The sequence below is a fragment of the Colobus angolensis genome, unplaced genomic scaffold (assembly GCF_000951035.1).
Source record: "Colobus angolensis palliatus isolate OR3802 unplaced genomic scaffold, Cang.pa_1.0 Scaffold15, whole genome shotgun sequence".
In the NCBI taxonomy this organism is placed as follows: Eukaryota; Metazoa; Chordata; class Mammalia; order Primates; family Cercopithecidae; genus Colobus; species Colobus angolensis.
This window is the reverse complement of record NW_012114599.1, coordinates 2,625,265-2,648,780: the sequence shown is the minus strand read 5'-3', so window position 1 is coordinate 2,648,780 and position 23,516 is coordinate 2,625,265. Positions and strand designations below refer to the sequence as shown.

General features: G+C 46.5%; 1 protein-coding gene across 1 annotated transcript; it reads left to right on the top strand.

The window, feature by feature from the left end:
• Positions 1-769: 769 nt before the first annotated feature.
• TMEM247 (transmembrane protein 247) lies at positions 770-11,461 on the top strand. Its single transcript, XM_011936023.1, has 4 exons — positions 770-906; positions 1,604-1,963; positions 5,432-5,607; positions 11,275-11,461. Exons 1-4 carry the CDS (start codon positions 790-792, stop codon positions 11,459-11,461), a joined length of 840 nt encoding a protein of 279 aa, XP_011791413.1. The 5' UTR covers positions 770-789.
• Positions 11,462-23,516: the final 12,055 nt, after the last annotated feature.

Here is a 23,516-nt window from a genome sequence, read left to right as displayed (position 1 = left end):
ATAAGGTGATCCGTCAGTCTCCTCCTGCCCTTGGACTGGGACTTCCACCACCAGTGCTCCTGATTCTCAGACCTTTGCACTCACTGGAATTTATACCACCCACTTTCCGGGGGCACCAGCTTGCAGATGGGAGATCATAAAACTCCTCAGCCTCCATAATTGCATGAGCCAATTCTGTGTAATAAATGTCATTTTATGTTCTGTTTCTTTGAAGAACCCTAATACAATGCATCTCTCCTTGGTTTGTAGATGGCCATTTTCTCCCTTGTCTTCACATCATCATCTTCTTACAGGGACACCAATCATACTGGATTAGGATCCCACCCTAATGATCTCAATTTCACTTAATCACCTCTATAAAGACCCTGTCTCCAAATAAGGTCACATTCTGAGGTATTGGGGGCTGGGATTTAGGACTTCAACATAGGAATTTGGGGAAAAGAGGGGGTTAGCCCATAACAGGGTTTGTGGAGCTGAGACGTATCCCAACACAATCTTCATTTAAAAAAGGAACCCAAGGGAACAGATTTCAAATGGTGGAATTCTGAGTTTCACAAGGTGGAACTCTAGTTTTCAAAGCAATCCTTATGGGCAGGAAAGGCCCATCCTGCAGTTCTTAATATTAGCATGTTAGCACCTTAAAGGTGTCACGCCCTCCACCAAAGGGGCCCTAGCAACTTGTAGAATGTAGGTTATTATGAGGACACGGGATTGTGATGGCGGCCAGGCTGTGGAATCTGGTGAGGCCAAATGTCAGCAACCCCACCTAGCAGTGTTCTGGTTTTCTAGATGGCAGCAGAGGACAGGGAGATGATGGAAGCCCGGGGTGCAGGAGAAAGTTGCCCGACCTTCCCCAAGATGGTGCCTGGTGACTCCAAGTCTGAAGGGAAGCCAAGGGCTTGTCTGGTAAGGGCACTGCTGTGTCTCACTGACCCCGCCTATTCCATCAGGGGGAGCAAGAATACTGTAGGAACACATGATAGGAGCTGAGTACTTTGAGGTTCCAGACAGCTGCCAAGAACATCAGGTGACATGTACCCCACCCCTGTAACTGGCACCCAGCTGTCACCAGGGACCAGGTAGCCCTCCATAAGATTGTGAAGTCACATGAAGATGGCTTTGGTCTCCTCCATCTACCTCCCCACTTGGGGCCCTTCCCTTGCTGGGTGGATAGGACCTGGCTCCCCACAATAGCCCTCTTCCTCGTCCCCAAATATTTAGGTTCTCTCAACTCAGACCCTAGGTTTCTTTCTCCCTCTGACTGGTCTCAAAGTCAGGTCGAGTTGAGGATGGGCCCGGAAGTTGCCTCTTTGGTGATCTGAAAAATTACTAGGAAAATGGACATCCATCTACTCAACTCGCAGTGCCTCCACTTGCAACTTTAGGGCACCATTACTTGGTGCTAGTTTGCCCTCTCCTTCTTGACCCTCAGGTCCTGACAACTCTGGGTAAGAACACTTCTAATAAGAATTCAGCCTAGATCTTTTCAGTTCAAACACCCTAGTCCACTGTGGCCTGGGACTGTGGGAGTTCCATGGGGTCGGGGACAGCCCCATCCTGACTCCTCACAGTACCTCCCCCCTCCCTGCTTCCCCTGCCCCAGGAGGCAGAGTCCCAGAAGCCAGACTCCTCCTCTGACTACTTGGAAGAGATGGAAGCTTGTGAGGACGGAGGCTGCCAAGGGCCGCTTAAATCGCTGTCCCCCAAGTCCTGCCCTGCCACCAAAGGCCAGGCAGGCGACGGACCCAAACCCGCAGAGCTGCCCCTGGCACCTGGGACTGAGCGCAATCCCGAGATGGAGCTGGAGAAGGTGCGCATGGAGTTCGAGCTCACTCGGCTCAAGTACCTGCATGAGGAGAACGAGCGGCAGCGGCAGCATGAGGTGGTGATGGGGCAGCTGCAGTGGCAGCTGCAGCACGAGGTGGTGATGGAGCAGCTGCAGCAAGAGGCAGCGCCCCGCCTGGTGGGTGACAAGGAACAGGGCACTGGGAGGAGGGAGGCCTGGAGCTGCGGTCCCGTGGGGCCTGCAGCAGGCGCCCACCTTCCCTGGTTTGCACGGCATCCCACCCTGCAGAGCCTGGATCTCGGCTGAAAGGGGCTGAGCATCCACATGGGCGGTCTCCAGCCCTCTGTCTTGGCTCACTTCCAGAGATGTCGGCTCACTGCCTTAAAGCTCGCTACTCTACCTGGCCAGCTCTGTTAAACAGAGCTTCCACGGGAAACTGAGATGTGATTCTCTAAGGAGAGCTGAGGCTGGGAGGGGCCCCAGAACCACATCGCCCACCCAACAGCATTTTTGGTAGCTTCAAGGAAAAGTCTTCAACGTTTCCTCCCTCTTCCACCGCTCACAAGTCCTCTCTGCATCTCTTAAAATTTGGTGCCTGGAGGCTAGACCCAGAATCCCCACTGCAGCCTGGCCAGTGTATTTTGACAGAACTATCACCTCCCCGATCAGGGCTATGTTTATTCTGTTGGATCATACTGCCTTCTAGTCAACTGAAACAGCCATCTTTTCACAAGAAATACACCACTCTTCCCTAATCTGTATTAAATAGGGATAAGAATGCCCGACTTGAGATTAAATGGGATGTGAAAAGCTTAGCACAGTGGTTAGGCTATTGTAAGCATTCAATAGTGGAAGATGTTTAAAGCAGTGTTTCCTGGGCTTTAAAGTCAGAATGTCCTGGGTTAAAATACCAGGTATAAACTCCCTGACGCTGGGCAAATTACTGATTTCTTTTAGCTTTGGCTTGCTCATCCATGAAGTAGTACCTACTTCATAGGGTTGTTGTGAGGATTCAATAAGAGAACACATGCAAGGCACTTTGCAATTAGCCCAGCACATTAAGTAAGCACTAAATAAATGTTAGCTATTACCATTTTTATATACTCATGCAATTCACTTCTTGACCCAAATGCAACAACATACATTTATCATTTTTCAGTTTTATTGGGATATGATGTATTAGCTGTGCTTCCCAGCTCTGAGTCATCCTCAGTTCTGAGAACGGTGCCTTCTGCCTTTATCCAAGTCAGTCATTGCTGTAATTGTTGAGGAGGATATGACCTAAAGTAAATACCACTAAATGTCTCTCTATAGGTTGGCAATGTTCCATTAATCATCACCCTTGAGTTACATTTTATCCTGCTAACATTTCTCCACCTTATCCCAAAAACAGAGATGCACTGTCAAATGGTTTCCCAAAATTAAGATATTATATTACCTATAGCATTTCCCCAATTGACTAGTCCCATTTTTGTTTTTGTTTTTTTAAGAAAGTAAGGTTGGTTTTGCATCATTTGTTCTCAATGAACACATGCTGGCTTCCTAAACAATTATTTTTCTGTTCACAAAACACCTGCTTCATTATACATGAAATGATTTCACCGAACTCAGTCAAGCTTACCAAACTGGGATTTCCAGAATCTTCCCCTGCTCCCACCCCCTTTTTGAAAAGTCTAGAAAATATTTGCCTATTGCTTAGACTTTAGTGCACTTCCTAATATTTTCGAATTCTAAGTTCCATTTCCAAACTTGTGACTTTTCTCAGTAGCCTGGGATAAAATCTGTCACAAAGTGGAGCCTGAAACTATTTAAAGCAGATGTGATATTGTAACTATGCCTTTGGTCTGTGTCTCCTTCTAACCATATTTATTTTCCCCCCTTTTTAGTTTGACAATCTTTCTCCTCCCTGGATGAGATGAAAATCTTTGGTATATAGTCCTATCTCTATCTCTCTCTCTTTTGCTCAAAAAATAGAACATTGAAAGTATTTTGAAAAGTCTAAAGGGTTTCACAAGCACATTTTTTTTAATGAAAGTCATAATGATCACCTATCAGCATTTCAGACTAAAACACGCGCAGACTGCAGAGAGGTGGCAAAGTCCACGGATCCAGAGCCATACTGAGCCTGCAGAGAACCGTCGGGTCAGCCCCGCCCTCCACTCCCATTAGAACACTGGATTGCTTTCTCTGGTCTCCAGCTTTCCTAGCTATTCATTTTAGAGGCAGCATCACCAGAGTCATTTTCTGCCCCCTCAGTTTGGTCTAGTTGCCCTCACATTTTATGTAGCTGTTTCAATAGTGATGTGTCCCCATTCCCCAGCCTTTGGCGATAGTTTACAAAAGTGTTTACTTTTTGTGCATTTACTAAAAATTGGAGAGTTGACTTGATGTTGAAGCTTCCCCTCTTCTCTTTTTCTGGGAGGGTAAATAGATGGACAGACAGAGTTTATTGAATTGAAATACCTCTTTGAGTGTGTTTCTAGCTAGTTTAGGGCATCTTGGTCCCTGCCACCTGGTGCTTTCCAAAAATATGGCATGATTTTTACAAATATTTTTTAAAATAATGCATGTGTTATGCCCTCTTAACTATGGATCAAAATAGTATCAGCTTTTGCCTTACTTATACACTGACACTTTCTACAGTTAAAATGAAGACTGTGGGGCCCCAATTATATAAATTCAAGAAAAGAGCAACCCGCAGGCAGAATTAGCCAGACAACTCAAGCTGCTTTCCCCCAGCCCAAATATTCTGAGGGTTTAGGAAGACCCCATCACCAATCTCTCAGCACCTGCCTCCAGGAAAGACCAAACTCTGGACGGAAGGACCATGGACTGATGCACGTGATATGTGTCAGGACCCAGGGAGTCGGAAACAGTCATTTATATGCAAGGGACACCGTGTTATTGGGCCACTGTCCAGGAAACTAGGTTGAATGTCAGGGCACTGTGAGAGAACACTCCCAAGACCCAAGATCCAGATGTGAGGCTCTTGGAGTCAGAGAGAGAAGGCCCACATGTGTGGCTCCAATGGGCAGTACAGACCGTAAAGAGAAAGGAAGGTGGTGGCCTGGTGCCCCAGTCAGGAGGGATAAGAGCAGCTCAAAAAGTGAAAAATGATGAGTTCCTTCTATGTGCTAGTTGCCTGACTAGGAATGTTTCATTATCTCAGTTTTCCTCCTTGTGATCTTTTATTTATTTATTATTTTTTTAGAAACAGGATCTTGCTCTCTCACCCAGGCTGAAGTTAGTGGCATGAGCTTAGCTCACCATAACCCTGAACTCTTGGGCTCAAGTGATCCTTCCACCTCAGCCTCCCAGTAGCTGGGACTATAGGCACACATCACCACATTTGGCTAATTTTTAAATTTTTTTATAGAGACAGGGGTCTCACTACATTGCCCAGGCTGATCTCAAACTCCTGGCTTCAAGCAATCCTCCCACCTTGGCCTCCCCAAGTACTGGGATTATAGGTATGAGCCACCTTGCCCAGCCCTCATGATTTTGGAAATGGGCACCATTACCCCTTCCTTAGGTGAAGATGATGACCTGAGGTCACATACAGGCAGGGACAGAGCAGGACTGAACCTAGATCTGCCTGGCGCCAACAGTGGCATCACCATCTCCACTGTCTTCTCTCCCCTACAGTTTTCAGGAGGCCTCCAGAACCTCCTGCTGCCCCAGAACCAGTTTGCCATGTTCCTGTACTGCTTCATCTTCATTCATATCATCTATGTCACCAAGGAGATGGTCTTCTTTCTCTTCGCCAAGCACTACCTGTTCTGCATCGCGGCCATTTTGCTCTGTTTGATTAAAACTTTCTGGTCATACTTCCAAGTGCTTTTGCTCTCTCCACCACTGGGAACCCTCGCCCCTGCCATGCTAGAGTGTTATCAGTGCATGATCCCAGCCTCCCGGGCACCTCATGTGTTCACTTTGTGCCTCTGCTCAGTCAGAATCCACTCTTAGGAAGGGCCCTGCTGTCAGTCATTGACACCTGAGAGTGAAGAAACATGTTCATGCCCCCTTATACAGAGCCTGAGTTCTCACTGTGGACACGATGCTTTATCCCAAGAGGCAGATATCAGATGTTAGCAGGCCAGGGAGATATCTGCAGGGAAGGAGTGTTTAGAACACCTTTCCAGAACCCTATAAGTACATCATGACCAAACTGCCTTGGGTTTCAGCACATCTGCTCGTGTTCATAGACCTCTGAGGGGTGGAAAGCCTGTGATCGGCTTGGGAGCGGCCCCCGCCCCCATCTTCTGCAAAGATATCCATGTCCTAATCCCCATGAATACTTCATATGGCAAAAGAGGCTGAGATGTGATTGCATTAAGGACCTTGCAGTGGGGAAATGATCCCAGATTATCCAGGTTGGCCCATGGTAGTCACAAGGGCCCTTGCAAAAGGGAGGCAGGAGGGTGTGAGTCAGAAAGGAGATGTGACCATGGAAGCAGGGGCCGGAATGACTAGGGGCTATGGGTCAGGGAATGTGGGAAGCCTCTAGAAACCAGAAAAGACAATAGAAGGATTCTCTGCTAGAGCCTCTGGAGGGAGCCCAGCCCTGCCACCCCATGTTAGGCTCCTGACCTCCAGAACTGTAAGAGAATAAGTCTGTGTTATTTTTTAAGTCATTAAGTTTGTGGCAGTTTGTTACAGCAGCCACAGGAAACTAATACAGGAGCCAAGACTCCCAATCTCCCTCCAGCTGTGCCAACATGGCAGGATACCATCACCAGGCCACTGGCCAGGCCTCATTTAGCCCTGGGCCTGAGCAGACTTGTACACAGCTGGCCTTCAGACAGCATATGGTTAAAAAGGAGAGGCAGTGAAGCTCCAGGGAGCCCGGCACAGGCCTAGCTGAACCTGGTGGACAAGGGGTATCCCTATCACTGAGCTGTGTGTCCCCTGGATGAGGCATGTGGCAAAATAAGGGCCTACTCCTAGGGGACATAAGGAAGGAGGAATTAAATGCCTGATTAGACCCAGAGGACGTCATTAATTCTACTCTATTGGAAAGCTGGACATAGGAAAAAAAAAAAGTTGGCACACATCCCCACCCCTGTACCCACCTAGTAATCCAAGCACACAGACTCACAAAAATGCAGAAAAGCTAACCAAGGAACAAATACAATGACACAGAGATTCAAAACAAGCATACAGTTGTCCACAGTAGAGAGGTTCACAGCCCCTCAAACACACAACAACCCAAAGGAACAGACTTTGAACACCAGAGGGCTCATGGTCAGGCACAAAGTGAAGCTGCCCCACATGTCTGCAACAAAGAAAAGGGGTTCAACTCCCCCAGTCACCAGCCCCTCAGCCCTTCAACACACAAACACTCCTTGCAGACTGTCAGCTGTTCTGAGCCCAGCAGCCCAGCCACGATGGCTGGCTGTGCCACAGGACACTTTAGTGATAATGTGGCAAACTGACGAGGCTAGACACAGCTGTGCAATTAATCAAGTCTTTATTGACCCCTTCTCTCCTCTGGCATAGGGCTCTGCCTTAAGAGGGACAAGAGAATAAGTTTCTGTCTCATTGGCTCTTGAGCAACTCTCAGTAAAATCACGTGAAAAAATGCCTTGGGACTTCAATGTCAGTACACATTATCATGCTGTTTAAGTCCATGGTGACTTCTCATTTCCCACCCGGCTCCATATATCCATCCCCACTGACAGCTGCATGTGACAGGCACTTAATTTGGAAGTGATAAAAGTGTCATTTCTCATTAAACTTTCAAGGATGGGCCATTGTGGTGTGGGTCACTTCTTCCGATTTTATTTGATCTGGGTTTCTGCCCCATGGGGTTGAGGTGAGAGAGATGGAGATAAAGATAGCAAAAAGTTTAAGCACCTATTTACCTTCTTAGAGCAGACAGAACTGGGCATTTATAACACACACACACGCACAAACCAAAAAAACACAAGTGCTATGAGGTCATTTAATCCATCCATCTGTTGCCAGGTAAAACTAGACTTAAATACATTCCGTAAGACGAGCTGATAAGGCTAGGTAAGTCCAAACAGGTGGAAATCAGGTGGGATACCTCACACAAATGAAGATCAGGGTGGGAGTGTGTAACGTGTATCCAGGAGAGAAGGGTCACTCTTGCTCCAGGGAATGGTGTAAAAGGTAACAGACCTGGAAAATTGGTTTGGGGCTAAGTTTTAGAGAGCCTTGAATACTGGTCTGAGGAATATAAACTTAATCCCTTGGGAAATAGGGAATACACTAAAGATTATAGAGTGGAATAGTAATTCAAAACAGATAAATTTAATAATTAATAATAATAAATAAATAAATATATATATATATAAACAAAACAGATAAATAAAAGCCTTTCTCCTTCTCCTTTAATTCCTGGGGACCGCTTTCCTGCCTGGACCTTCCCATTTCCAGACCAGAAACTTTCTGAGGTCCCAAGTTTGAGGATTACTTTCAGCTGTAAAAGAAATCCAGCCACAATGGCTTCACCAAATAGAAGTTTATGTTGCTCACATACCAAGAAGTCCCAGGTAGTCCGTCCATGGCTGGTGAAACTGCTCTCGAAGTCACAGAGTACCCAGGTGGCGCCTCCTCCACCACCACAGGGCTCTTATCCTCAGCCCATGGCGTCCAGCCTCGTAGTGGCAAGTCGACCGAAGCAGCTCCAGGTACCAGGTCCACTACTCCAGATCGGAAAAGGAGCTGCCTTTTAAAAGCTTCCGAGGAAGCCCCACCCAGAGACTTTTGCTTACATGCCATTGGTCAAACTAAGGTCATGTGGCTGCACCTATCTGTAGGGTGTCTGAGGTAGTAAGTCTTTTGCGTGGACACTCTTGCAGCCTCAAACAAAATTAGAATTCTGATAGTATGAGTGGAGGGGGGAGACACTGAATTAAGCAAATAACTGGTGTATCATCCCTAATTCCTTAGGCCCAGCTCCCACTCCCTTCCTGAGCTGCTGAGCCAGAAAGCCTTGGTTGGGTTGAAACCATCGGGTAGAGCACAGCCGTAGCCAATCTGGGCCTGGCCACTGCTGCACTCGGCTTTAAGGAAGAGTACTGCATACCACAACAGGGAGGTCATGGTTTTCCCTGGTCACACACCTGGAGCCACTCTGCTTTCATCCTCCTGACTGCTGCCTGAGGCCCCATGACCTGACACAACCAGGGCAGCAGACTGGGAAGGGTACTCCTCTCTGTGCCAGGTGCCCTCAGCAAAGCTGCAAGGGGAGGCAAGTTGGACTCCAGAGCCCTTCCCCTTCCTGATCCCAGATCCCACAGAACAGAGCCCGGAGCCAGTCAGGGGACTATGGTCAGCCCACGGACACCAAGCTGCTAATGTTTATGTATAAGAGATTGCACTCATTGCAAAGGACCACTAAGTTTCAGCCTAAATAATGAAGCACTAATAGTAAAGTTTCAGGCAGGCTTAGGGAGAAAAAGATGGGCGAATCTTTCCTGCTCCCTAAATGGAATATTGTAGGTTGCCACGCTGAGCCCAAGGACAGGACTACAGTTGGAGAGACTCGGGCTGGAGGGTTAAGGCTTGATTCCAAAGGCCACTTTCCTGCCATGTCTATTTCTAGTCACAAGTTAGCAGATGACTGTAAGCAAGTCAGTTAAGTTTTCTAGACTTCATTTGGGTGACCTCTAAATAATTTAGACTCTAACTCAGAAAAAAGAAGGACCAAAATCTAGAGATTATTTGAGAAATTCTGATTTAATTGATCTGAGATGGCATCCAGAGGTGATTTGTCAGCCTTACAAGTGCCCCAGTTGATTCTAATATGCAATCAGGGGTCAAAGACCTAAATCCTTGCTTTTCAGCGTGTGATCTGTGGATTGGCAGCATCTGCGTGTTAGAAAGGCAGCATCCCAGACCCTGCCCCAGACCCATTGAAGCAGATGCAGTTTGATAGTATCCCCCAGCCCCCAGCAATTCATATGCATCTTAAAGTCTGGAAAGCCTGCTATAGGTGCTGAGACTCAATTCAATCTGTCCTGGTCTGTCCTCGGCTAGCGCGGTGGCTCACGTCTGTAATCTAGGCAATTTGGGAGGCTGAGGCAGGAGCCCAAGAGCTCAAGACCAGGGAAGGCAACATAGGGAGATCCCATCTCTCAAAAAAAAAAAAAACCGCCAGGTCCGGTGGCATGCATCTGCTGTGCTGTCCCAGCTACTCAGGAGGCTGAGACTTGAGCCTGGGAGGTTGAGGCTACAGTGAGCTGTGATTGTGCCACTGCACTCCAGCCTGGGGGACAGAGCAAGACCCTATCAGAAAAAATAAAAAAATCTGTTCTCTTTTTGAAGACAATGCTCTTGGCCAGAAGGGTCTTCTAGGGGGAATGAGAGGGAGAACAACTGAGTGCATGGCCCTTCAGAAGTGCTATGGGGTCTCCATTAACCTCTGCCGCAGGCTAGGGGTAGCAGGAGCTTACTGTGCCATATCAGGAAGCTGAGCCTGTGGGTAGCACATCTGCCCCTCCCTCCTTTCACCAGTTCATGCTCTGAGCTTCTGGAGAACCAAATGACTTCACCCTGCAGGCCAGGACTTAGCAGAAAGTTCCAAAATCCCCCCAGGCCTGTGTCTGCCTCTGTCCCTTTTTTGATCTGACTCCCATGTGTAGCTTTGGGGAAATCTTGCTAATATACATTCATTCATTATTTAAAGGTTGCCGCTGTTCTTCAGGAAGGTTAAACATGATTAAAAGATGGGATTTTTCCACAGGGCACAGCAGAAAAGCTAGGGCTCCCACATTTTTAAGCTGTTTTGGCCAAGCCTTGTTGCATAATTCAAAGTCTGTGACTTACTTAGATTTAATTAGCCAAAGGAGCAGCAGCTGCAAGTTCATTAGTCAGTATTTATTAAGCACCCTCAGAGGGCTTTGTAGGCTCTTAAGGGTGAAGTGGAGGATGGGTTTCAGACTTGCAAATTTCTTACACTTAAGTAGGAGGGGATTACAGATAGCCTGGAGGTAGGCATTTTTGTTCCTCAAAGAGAGCAAAGGGGTGGCATCAAAAGGCCTGGGCTCATGGGGCAAATCCTACAAAGGGCCACGAGTCAGAGAGCTGTCAGCCCCTCACAGCCCCTCACCTGTGACCCCTCACAGGTGTCACAGGGTTATAGTGACAATTAGTGAGATAACGAGGTGGAGGCTGGTGGTGAATGAGAAGCTACACAGATGAGAGGTATCAGCCAGAGCAGGGAAGGGAAGTGACTGCTAACCAGAATGTCAAGAACTGGGAGAGGTGGGGAGGTCGGCCCCTGAATTTGTGGGCCCAGTGCAAGAGGACAGTGCAGTTTCCCTTATTCAAAAACATCAAGAATTCCATGATGGTGACAGCAGAGCATTAAGCCATGTGCAGAGCCCCCGCTGAGTGCACAGCCCTGTGCCACTGCCCTGGAGGTGGATGATGGAGACCCCAGGGATAAGGGGCTTTTGTGGTGCCTCTCAAATCTCACCCAGAGAGTGACTATCCTTGGCCTGTACTCCCTTCAACAGGAGAGAGGGAGGGAGCAGGCTCTTTGCATTTTGCAGGGGCAGGGACCGTTGGAGCAGGCCGTTGGAACAGGCCATTGGAGGAAGCGAGTCTGGTGGCCCCCAGGGCAAGTGGCCCCTGCATGCCTTCCAGCTCTTGGCACAGAGTCTGGCTGCTGAGGTGCCTCTTCACAAGCAGGTCACGCTCTAGGCTTCCAGCTGCTAATCACAGGGGCTCTCCAGCTTGGGGGCATTTCCTCTCTCTGCTCCTGGCTTCCGCCCCAGCCCCATTCAGCTGATCATTCTCCTTTGGGCTAGAAAATCCAAAAATAGAAGAAAGCTACACTTTTTACCCCCTTGAGCCTCTTGTGTCAAATGACACAGTCACTTTGCCTCAAACTTTTCATCAAAGCAGCCTTTGTAAGGTCCTGGGGCAGAAAGCAGACCTTGGAAAACAGCCACCAGGAAGCCGTGCAGAAAGTGCTGAGCAGAGGGACCCTTGGTGGAGGAGGTGGGGAGAGCAGGGTTTTGGGAGCTCCCCTCTGCCCCAGAAAGAGCCAGTGACAGACTTGCTACCACGGGGCAGCTCTTCTCTGAGCACCAGCTCTAGCTTCAGGTCTTGGAAGTGCAAGATCAGCAAATAGTGTGGCTGCACAGACCACCCATTGCCAGGGGCCAACAACCAGACCACAGAGCTCAATCAGCAACTAAGGAGCAATGATTAATCAATCAAATAAACAGAAGGAATGTAAGAGACAATCTGAGAAAGGCTCTGCGAGCTAAAGCATTCTGTGATGGCTTCTTGAAAAGGAAGCTCACCCTTACTGAACACCTAGGACGTATTGTACCCTGTCCACCGCACTTCATGTCATCTATTTCATCCCACAGCCCTTCATGAAGGAGCACTGGTACGCACTAGATTAATCTGCCCAGGCTGCTCTAACAAAACACCACAGACTGGATGGCTTTAACAACAGATGCTCATTTGCCCACAGTTCTGGAAGCTGAAAGTCCAAGATCAAGGTGTTTGGCAGGTTTGGTTTCCTCTAGGGCCTCTCTTGGCCTGCAGATGGCTGCTGCCTTCTCAGTGCATCCCTGCGTGGTCTTTACTCTCTGTGTGCATCACTGCTGTCTCTCTGAAAGTCCAAATTTCCTCTTCTAAGGACACCAGTCAGATTGGATTAAGCCCTCATTTTAACGCCATGACTTCTTTTTTAAATTTCAATAGTTTTTGGGGTATAGGTGGTTTTTGATTACAGGGATAAGTTCTATAATGGTGATCTCTGAGATCTGGGTGCACCCATCACCCAAGCAGTGTACACTGTACCCAGTATGTAGTCTAAAGCCCCATCTCCAGATAAGATCACATTCTGAGGTATTGGGGGTTAGGACTTCAGCACGTGAATTCTGAGAGGAGAGAATTCAGCCTATGACATCCACTTCACAGATGAGAAATCAGACTCCGAGAGGTTCAGGAATTGCCCAAGCTTGCTCAGCCAGGAGGCGGCAGAGACCAAATGTGGCAAGGAGCTGAAAGATAATTGGAAGAAAACAAAGAACTGTCCTGTGTCTTGTTCATTTAGGTTTGTGAACAAAGGTGCCGAGCTGGTTTGATAACATAGGAAGAGAACTGCTACTCCATTTCAGATGGCATTGTGCAGCCCCCTGTATATCTCTCTAGACATGTGTAACTGGGAGTAGCGGCTCCAAAGTTTTCCTGCTTATGAATCTACCCTTTTATTCTAACCGTTCCCATGTTTCTTTTTTGTTTGTTTTGTTCTGTTTTTCTGAGACAGGGTCTCACTCTGTTGCCGGTGCTGGAGTGCAGTGGCACAATCTCAGTTCACTGCAGCCTTGCCGTCCTGTGTTCCCACACTTCTCTCACCAAGCACTAAGGAGGAAAATGTCTTTGAGAGAGGACAGATGTAAGGCCTCACTCATGGGCCCACCTGACCCACACACCTGCCATTCCATGAGTAGCAGCAGATCTATACTCAAAGGCTTGGGTAGCTCCCTCTGGACCCCACCCCATGTCCTCTCCTAGGTCCCCCAAGATGGGAGAGTGAGTCTGTTACTGGCAGCCTGGGGTCTTTCCTCTTGAATCTGCTATGCCTGGCTCTTTTTCTGAAGACCAGGTTGGTACGTCCACTCTGAGACAGGAGTAGGTATATGAAAGAAGAGGGAGGTGGCTGGGCTAAGAGAGAAACCCTACACAGTTCACTGTGCCTGACTTCACTTCTGAGCAATTTCCACTGCCTCACATACACAAAGCCCATAATATTTGAGCTAGCCTGAGTGGGTTCCGAGAAAACAATGATTGGAAGACTCTGGAAGCACAGTAGTTGGTAGAAAGCTCACCTGCTCTCAGGTATCAGGCTAACTTCAAAGGAACTCCAGATGACTGCCCCTAAGCAAACTCCATGCACTGTGGGAGAATCCTGGTTCTCAAAACAGATCAGTTAGGAGGCCAGGCATGGTGGCTCATGCCTGTAATCCCAGCACTTCGGGAGGCCAAGGCAGGCAGATCACCTGAGATCAGGAGATCGAGACCAGCCTGACCAACATGGCAAAACCTTGTCTCTACTAAAAATACAAAAATTGGCCTGGCATGGTGGCGTGTGCCTGTAATCCCAGCTACTTGGGAGGCTGAGGCAGGAGAATTGCTTGAACCTGGGAGGTGGAGGTTGCAGTGAGCCGAGATTGCGCCACTGCACTCCAGGCTGGGTGACAGAGAAAGACTCCATCTCAAAAACAAACACAAACAAACAAACAAAAAACATCAATTAGGGCCAGGGTCAGAAGCTCAGATGCCAGGAGGACCCAGGTGGGCCAGGTAAAAGTGGGAAACTGGCCAGGCGTAGCTGACAGGAAAGGAAGAACCCATAAAGCAGGAAGCCTCTACTCCTTCTTCCCTCCTTTCCATCTTCACCATGTGGAGATACACGCCCCATGTCCAACTCAAGGGCAGCCAGAAATCCAGACTTTTTTTGTGATACCTGCTGATTTTCAAATGTTTGTTCAATTTTCTTTAGCCACTCTACAGACCTAACAAAAGTCCATGGGGCCAACAGCTCACAATCTCTGAACTTGAAGTGTTATTTCCTTTATGATCAAGTCTCTGTTTCACTCAGAGACACGCTGGGGGATTTTGTTAAACAGAAGACACTCCTAGTACAAAAATAGAACGTGATTCACTCTCTAACAATGTTTAAGCACAGAAGCCGCAGTAAGGGATGCTTCTTCCCTTCACAAATTGCCTCACCTTGAGGTGTTTCAAGAGACAGATCTCTTAATGCATTTCAAATCAGGTTAGAGTGGCAAAAATCTAATTTTCATCCAACTTCTTGAAGAAAGATGGTAATTTCACTAAACCCTGGATCAAGATTAAGGAAGGCATGAAGCAGAAGCCTGGGAGCAGGAAAATGAGGCGGGAGAGGGTGGTGGGGTGGAGGGTGAAAAGAAGGTGAAGCTGCATGCCCAGGCTGAGTGTTTGCAAAGAAGCTGGCAACCACGGTGTGAAGCCAGTCAGACAAAGAGCAGTGGGGCCTGGGGACCAGAGTGAGCAGAGAGGGGAAGAGGAGGAGGGAGCATCATTGGTTGCCATGGTGACAAAGGAACAGGGATGGGAAGAAAGAGTGAGGGGGATGTCAGAGAAGAGCTATGTTGTGCTGCTGCCTACAACAAAGTCTTCTTTACCAGGGCACCCTTGTCTATGATTTCTTGGCCCCTCTGATACTCCCCCCATCCGGATTCTCTGCTCATTCCTGGCATGAATAAATTACTGTGAAATTAAGGACATTCAGATCCTAAACATGGATGTGATGGATGAATGGGTACCTACTTATTGAGCCTCTGGGTCTCCAAAAGGCCTCTTGGATTCAAAATATTTTCTCCAATGTGCTTCCATAAAGTCCATGATTCCACCATTAGGGCAACATTGCTTATACTGAGGCTTTGTTCGTGTTCAATGATAAGCCCTCATTAAGAGGGGGAATATCTTGGCTATCAATTTCTAGGGTCTTAAAAGGAATTGATTTATTATATGTAACGACATGTATGTAACGATAACGTATCTAATGGGATCTCGGTGTCAGCCTAAGAATGTTCACTACTAGGGCTCAAGCCTATCTGGATATGCATGACAAACTGGTGGGGCAGACCCCAGACAGGACAGTTCATAGGACGGTTCCAGTAACATCTGCTGCATGTGTCCAGCAGTTATTTCCCCTTGATTTTCTTTTGGGCCACTCCCTTTTCCTCAATCTTAGTCCATGAAGTTCAGGTAAACTGACTTCTAGTCGAGGGGTAGGCCCAGGACCCAGATCTGGCCAACCAGGGCATTCTATCTTCTGGCCAAAATGATTGGTTCATATGCGGACACATGACCCAAGCCTGACCAATGAGTTTCAAACCTGGATGTTTTGCTGAAACTCTTGGAAAGATGAGCTCTTATTCCATTGGCTACTAAGCTGGTAGACTGTGTGTCCAGAGATGCTGTTGGTTATATTGTTCCACTTGGGGAAGGCCCACCTGAGAATAAAACCGATATAGAGAAAAGCAGAGCCAAGATATGGGAATACAGATGGAGAAGGAGGGAGAGAGAAAGTGATTTCTTGATGCCATGATTTGGGTCCCTGGATCCACCTGAGATAAGAGATATCCCTAGACCTTTCGACTTCCATTTTTGCTGTTAACTGATTTGAATTGGGTTTCTCTCACTTACACCCAAGAGTTCTGAATCCTGCAAGGGCTTTCTCATATGAGTTGGCACCTGGGCTCAGCAACAGCTAATATAGGAGATACCATGGCATCTGTTCCCAGCCTGTTCTATAAAGAAAGATGTGTTCATGAACCTAACCAAGGGAGTCTGAAGGAGCTGTAGAGAAGCAGAGCCATTGGAACACATGTAAGCACGTGTGCCCGTCTGCAGGGAAGGAGCCATTTCACCACTTCTTGAGAGAAAACAGCCCTGCTCTAGCACCACGAAGGGCTTGATGACGGTGCCAAAGGAAGTGGCAGCAGGGCCTGGCTGAGAGGGGATGCCCAGCGGGAAACTCCACAGACAAGCATGTGCTGTGTGCTGCCAACATACAGAGCACTGCGCTTGCAGGATGATGGTCCATGAAAGGTCTGGAAGCAGCCCAGGTGTCAATCAACCAGTGGGTAGATAAATAAAATGTGGGCTATCCATACAATATTTGGCAATAAAAAGGGATGAATTACAGATTCCTGCTACAACATGGATGAGCCTTAAATATGTTATGCTAAGAAGCTAGTCACAAAGAGTCACATGTATGATTTCACTTACATGGAATGTCCAGAATAGGCGAGTCTATAGACAGAAAGTAGATTCTTGGTTGCCTAGGTCTTGAGAAACAGAGGGATTTGGCATTGACAATTAAAAGGTACAGGGTTTCTTTTGGGGTAAAGAGATGTTCTAAAATTGATTGTGCTAGTGGTTGGTTGTTCAGCTCTATGAACACAGTAAAAACCATTGAATCATATATTTTAGAGGGTGAATTGCATGGTACGTGAATTATCTCAATAAAATGATTACCAAAAAAAACAAGGTTTTTGAGATATCTGCCCAGTTGGTGTGTGATGGGGGTGAGAGCAGGGGATTGGCCTACAGAAGGCAAGGGCACATCACATAGCTGCTGTCACTCTGGGCAGTACTGCCCTCAGACCTGGACAAGAGGGACCTGCTCTGGGCGGGCACTTTTAAGAGGCCTCTACTCTGGCCCTCCTTTGGCTTGACTCTTCTCTGTGGGTTAGGGAGTCTCCAAGACCCAGTGGCTGTCTCCACCCATGCTCACACTTCCTTCTTCCTAGACCATATTTTGGGTATACAGGACCCTGGAGTTACTTGCTCAAAAGGCCCCAGATCTGTCTCTAGAAACTGCAGGCCATGGCCAGGCTCAGTGGCTCATACCTGTAATCCCATCACTTTGGGAGACAGAGGCAGGCAGATCACCATAGGTCAGGAGTTCAAGACCAGCCCTGCCAGCATGGTGAAACCCCTCCAGGAGTGGTGGCGGGTGCCTGTAGTCCTAGCTACTTGAGAGACTGAGGCAAGAAAATCACTTGAACCTGGGAGGCGGAGGTTGCAGTGAGCCAAGATCGCGCCACTGCACTCCAGCCTGGGCGACAAGAGCGAGACACCGTCTCAAAAAAAAAAAAAAGAAAAAAAGGAAACTGTAGGCCATAAGAGGTATGATTGGAACTTGGATATGGAGTCTGGAATGCCCATATCAGACTCCCCAAAGATTGAGGCAGAGCGCAGTGTGACAGGAGGGGGGGCAGGCCATGGGCTATGAGTTGCAGGGTCCGGGGTCAGGGATGGGGAAGGCCTGCAGCCAGCTGTCCCCATAACCACAATGTTCCAGCATGGCTATCTCAGGACAATGAGATTCTAATTCAGACTTGACCTTCCAGGTCATTATGAAGATTTGTCATGATAGGGGGCTACAGCATTTGACAGTTTGCTATTACTAGATGATAGTTAAACACATGTCAACACAAGATTTGTGGATCTCCTTTTGTCCTCTTGTCCTAGGTCCCCACAAATGTTAGGCACTGACTTGCTGGGAGGTGCTGTATTTAAGAGAGAAATCTATCAGAGCTTTTCTTTATAGTGAATTGCGGTGTGGGGTTTTCTCAGGGTGCATTTATGGATTTGGGAAACGCAATTCATAGACTCCTTGCTCCAGGCTTAAAAAAAAAATAGATAACACATGGCTGCCTGCAGCCTTGAAGTTTAATGATTTCTCTCAACGACATCTTCTCAGCTGAGCCCAAGGATTGGGGCATGTGCTGAGGCTGGAGACTGGGGTAGTTCTATGAGCCATGCTAGGGAATTCCATGTTGGTCTGGCTCTCTTTACTTTGTTTTTTTAAGGTATAGTGTAATAGAGTCCATTTGGCAGGCAATTCCAGCAGAAGCATATGAGAAACATCTCAGAGCAGGGCTGGGGGCAGGCCGGAGTATCCATTCATCCTTCTTCTACATCTGTCCTGAATGTCCCCAAACCCCCCTGGTTAGGCAGCTGTGCAATGCCAAAAGGTGCCCAGCCGTGGGGACATGTGGGAAATCCAGCGCACCCTCCCCTGGCCAAGTCACGCCCCTTGGCACTGGGCTGCATCAGTTGAGAAGAAGGGGAGCTTTTTTCTTAGTACAAAGGTGTCCTGTCCTCCCCACCCCATGGGCTCATGGTGCTACATCTGCCCAAAAGAGGGTCTTTTTCTAAGGACACAAAGGCACCATGAATGAGCATACCCTGGCTGGTGAGGAGAGAGAAGCTAGCAAAGGAGGTCAGTACTATGTCCGGGTCCGACAGGACTCTAGCTCTCCCTCACCTTGGCTGACCCCACAATGCTCCCCTCTACTCTGATGGGTCTGTGGCAGACACCACCCTGCCCTTGAGAGGCACCCCATGGAGGAATGAGAAGTAGGTTCTTTCAAGAGCTCAAATCAGGTTGAACCAAAAAGAGAAGGAAGTCTCTGAGAGAAGAGTCTCGGTCTGGAGAGACAGCAGCTGGCAGGCCTGGGGTTCAGATCAGTTTTGCTTTTGCCTCCTCCCAAGAAAGGCTCTGCAGAAAGGTCACCGCTCAGGGAGGTCAGCCCTTGGGAAAGTACCTTCTCTCCTGCAAATAAACCTTCAGAACTTGCAGGAACCCCTCACCCCATCGCCTTTCTTTCCTTTGCTCACCCATTCAGGAATGGGCCAGTACAAACTAAGAGGCAGGTACTCTTAAGGATATGAAGACTTTTCAAAGGATACACATTTTGGTGTGGGTCATTTAAAGAGACTCGCAGGACCAAATCCTCAACTTCTGCTTGGCTCTCTTGTACAGGTGACCTGTCTGAGCACAGGCCGGTAGATGTTGCTGCTGCTGGTTCTCCCTCTTGCCTCCCCTTTCTCCCATTTCCCCAAGAAAAAAAGGGCGTACCTCTTATCCATCCCACATCTTACCATGATGCATTGACCAGGGAAAATGTCCAGTGCAATGAAGGGAGAATCTAAATCCTGCTATCCATGTTGAGAAAATAAACAGGAGCAATTCTAATGACCGAGCAAATCAACTAGCTTTCAATTCCCTGCCTTCATTCAAAGTGAAGGAGAATCAATTCTAGCTGTCAGCTGATAGATTTTTAATGATCTGCCCATATGATTTTTGGCATATAACTCGAAAGGAGTTTATACAGTTGAGTGACACTGCTACCACCAAAGTCCTTGCATTCCTTTGTCCTTATGTGAAAAAGGTTTCTGAGCTAAGCATCAATTTTTAAAAAAGAAAAACAGGAATAGAATTAATGCTGAACTCTGACCCTTTCTAGCAATAAGGATTATTCACCCATGAATACAGGAACTAACTGGGATGAGGAAGGAAGCTTCATTTCCTTAAAGGATGCATTTCCAATTAATTATTCTTTATGCTTTCTTATTACCTATTACAATTTGTAAAGCATTTGTTTTGATTGTATACTAGTCATCCTAGTACCAATAAAGGCAAAATGTTCTTTAATGCTGAGTATATGGTCACAGAAAAATTTTAAAATAAATTTGTTTTATACACATAGTTTCGTTGGGAAGAAATATGATAGAGTGAAGGGTGATACATAAAAGACTTTGAATCATAAAAATATATTCTGCTAAAATTCTGTAGGGGAAGTAGAAGAGAAATATAAGTTCAAGGAGAAAAAAATGAAATTTGTTCAACTTGTTCATGTATTTTTAAAAGGGATGATGGTGGTATCCAATCACAACAGCATTACATTTAGAAACATTTTTCAGAGTACTGTGACAGTTTCATTTTAAAATGTCAAATATTTGCAATACACCAGAAAGTAGACTCTATGTAATTATTTAAACTTATGAAAAAAATTTAAATGTTTGCACCTAAAAATGTGCAAGGGGTACACAGATTTTCAAAATTCTTTTAGGAGTCTGCAAGGAAAATGTTTAGAGAACCAGGGTCACGGAACTGGCGCTTCCCTGCAAGAGGAGTGTACTTACACGCAAAACCAAGGGCTTTGGGAGGGCACCCTCAAAGTTAGGGGGTAAACTCTCACTGGGGCTGGGTTGGGCCCTCCCCCTTCATCCTAGCAATCCTTTCCTCTGGTCTTTTGTTTTCTTGTTTTATTTTCAGCGTTCCTCTAAAATCCCATTCTCTCCACTACAGATGCTCTGCCAAGTTAGGGTGCGTTCTGTTCTGCGTTTTTCCATCCTGCCTAAAGGCTTCCTTTCATCAGGGAAAGCCTCCCAGCCGGCCGCGCCCCCACCCCACACCGGCCCAGTCCTGGCTCCCCGAGTCCAACACGGTTTTGCTAGCTAGGCGTGCGCCGCTTCCTCCCATTGACTGTGACTTTGGGCCAGTCCTCCCTCCCCAGCTGGTTCCTAAGTTTTGTCATCGGTGTCTGCAAGTCTGTTTCCTCGGCAGTGAGATGTCGATAATCAGAATGAAGTAAGATGAAACCTGGCACGGAGCTTGGCCTGCAGCCAGAACAGGGCACCTAGTTGCATTTAGCAAACGTTTGCTAATTGTGAGGCTAAATCGTCTCGCTTCCCAGCGATTAGAGAAGCCTGGGCTTCCCAGTGCCCAGGAAACTAAGGAGAGTTCCCAAACCCTTGGGTCTCCTTTGAGTAGCTTGCCAACTTGGGGTGATGAAAACGCACTCCCCTCCTCCCGCCGCCGCTGGGTCGGGCTCTGAACGCACCAGCCTGGGAGCTATGAGGTCATACGCGGGTCATGTGACCGCTGCCGCATCTGTCAACTGTGATACAATTACTAGACTGTCGGGGTGCCTATGACATTCAAACCTGCCCTCTCCTCCTCCTCCTCCCTCTCGGGTGCACCAGCCCTTTTCACACCAAGGCACCGTCTCAAAAGTCTAGGCTCCAAATGCTATGATTTAAGAGAGGAGAAAGAGGGAGGAAAAAAGTCCAAGATTGCACTTCTCGTTGCTGCCGTTTGAAACCATGCTTAAGCCCCGTTCTTTAAAACCCTTTCTGCCAAAGCAAGTTGGCATATGTATTAAAAGCCTTTTAGAAATCGTCATACTCTTTAACTCATTAATTCCTGTTCTAGGATGCTTGCATATGGAAATAGTCCAAACTAGAACAAAGGTTTAGGTACACAAAATTCACTCCCTTATTATTAAACCAACTATATATGATGATAATGAATAAATCAAGGTATAAAAGAACAATATAAGGAAGTCATTTAAAATGCTGATTTTTAAGAATTTTTCATGACATGAAACATGCACCCAAAAAATGACAATAGCAAGTATTTGTCGTGTGCCAAACGTTCTGCTAAATGCTTTATATGGATTGGCTCTTACAACCTTAAGAGACAGATCTAATTCTTTCTTTCTTTCTTTTTTATTTTCTTTCTTTTTTTTTTTTTTTTTTTTTTTGAGACAGGGTCTTACTCTGTCCCACAGGCTAGAGTGGCGCAATCATGGCTCATATGGCCTCAACTTCCCTGGCTCAAGCAATTCTCCAACCCAGCTTCCCAAGTAGCTGGGACTACAGGCACTCGCCAACACACCCAGCTATTTTTTAAATTTTTTGCAGAGATGGGGTCTCATTATGTTGCCTGGACTGGTCTCTAACTCCTAAACTCAAGCAATCTGCCCACCTTGGCCTCCCAAAGTGTTGGGGTTACAGATGAGAGCCACTGCTGCTGCTTCTTCTTCTTCTTCTTCTTCTTCTTCTTCTTCCTCTTCTTCTAAAAACTGGCCTAGACAAAAAAAAAAAAAATTGCCCAAGGTTGACTAGCTAATAAAGTGTGAAAAATTGAGGGTTACGGTTTATCCAAAGGGATGAACTCTGATCTAGGTTAATTTGAGTCTAGAGCCCAGCCTCTTAGCCTCCACACTCTGAACGGCCACAATAGTAACAAGAAATAAGAATACAACATTGCATATACACCATCAGGCCAGTGATGTGTATATATGTGTATACATTTGCCACTACACACAATGTATGCAGTGGAAAAGGATGGGAAGACAGACTCCCACATTTTCACTATGGTATCTCTCAGTGCTACAATCACCAGTGATTTAGATTTTCTTTTAAATTTTCTATAATGTGTGTGTATTAATTTAACAGATAAAATGTTATGTACAGATCAATTTCACTAAAAAGCCAGGTGCTGATTACAGCAGTATTCATTGTAATAAAAACTTGAAAGTAGCTCAAATATCAATTATTATTGGATTCATTAAGTGAATTATAAAATATATATCTATTGCAATAGTTTGCAGGCATTGAAAATGAAGATTACAAAGACCAAGTGATACCATTATGTGAAAATAAAAAATGCTAGGCATACTCTGCATAATTATTTGAGGATATCATTGTAAAATCTATAAGGAGAGAGGAAATGATAACTGCAACAGGATGGTAAAATTAAATTTGATTAAAAGAATTGTTTTGAACTTCTATAACATTTTTCTATTTCTTGTTTAATAATAAAACTAGTTTCATTGATTTAAAGTTTAGTACCAAAATTAGCATGGAACACATAGATATCTCTTTTGCCTTTTAGAATGCTTTCTGTTTTATGTCATTTTATTGCCAAAATATCCCAATGCAAATAGGCATTTTCTCTCCCACGTTAATGATAGGACAGTTACAGCCAAGAAAAAGTGAGCAAGTTGCTTGATGTAAACTAGCAGATGAATGGCAACCCTACACTAGAACCCTAGGCTTGCAAGCTCCCGCCCCAAGGCTCTGGCCTATAAAAGCACACTGATTCTCTCACAGAGAGGGCTGCAAAGCTCTGCTTAGACAATACAAACTGCCATTATTAAGACCCCAAACCATAACAGACAGAGAGCCAAATCATGAGTGAACTCCCATTCACAATTGCTTCAAAGAGAATAAAATACCTAGGAATCCAACTTACAAGGGATGTGAAGGACCTCTTCGAGGAGAACTACAAACCACTGCTCAATAAATAAGAGAGGACACAAACAAATGAAAGAACATTCCATGCTCATGGATAGGAAGAATCAATATCGTGAAAATGGCCATACCACCCAAAGTAATTTATATATTAAATGCCATCCCCATTAAGCTACCAATGACTTTCTTCATAGAATTGGAAAAAACTACTTTAAAGTTCATATGGAACCAAAAAACAGCCCGCATTGCCACGACAATCTTAAGCCAAAAGAACAAAGCTGGAGGCATCACGCTACCTGACTTCAAACTATACTACAAGGCTACAGTAACCAAAACAGCATGGTACTGGTAC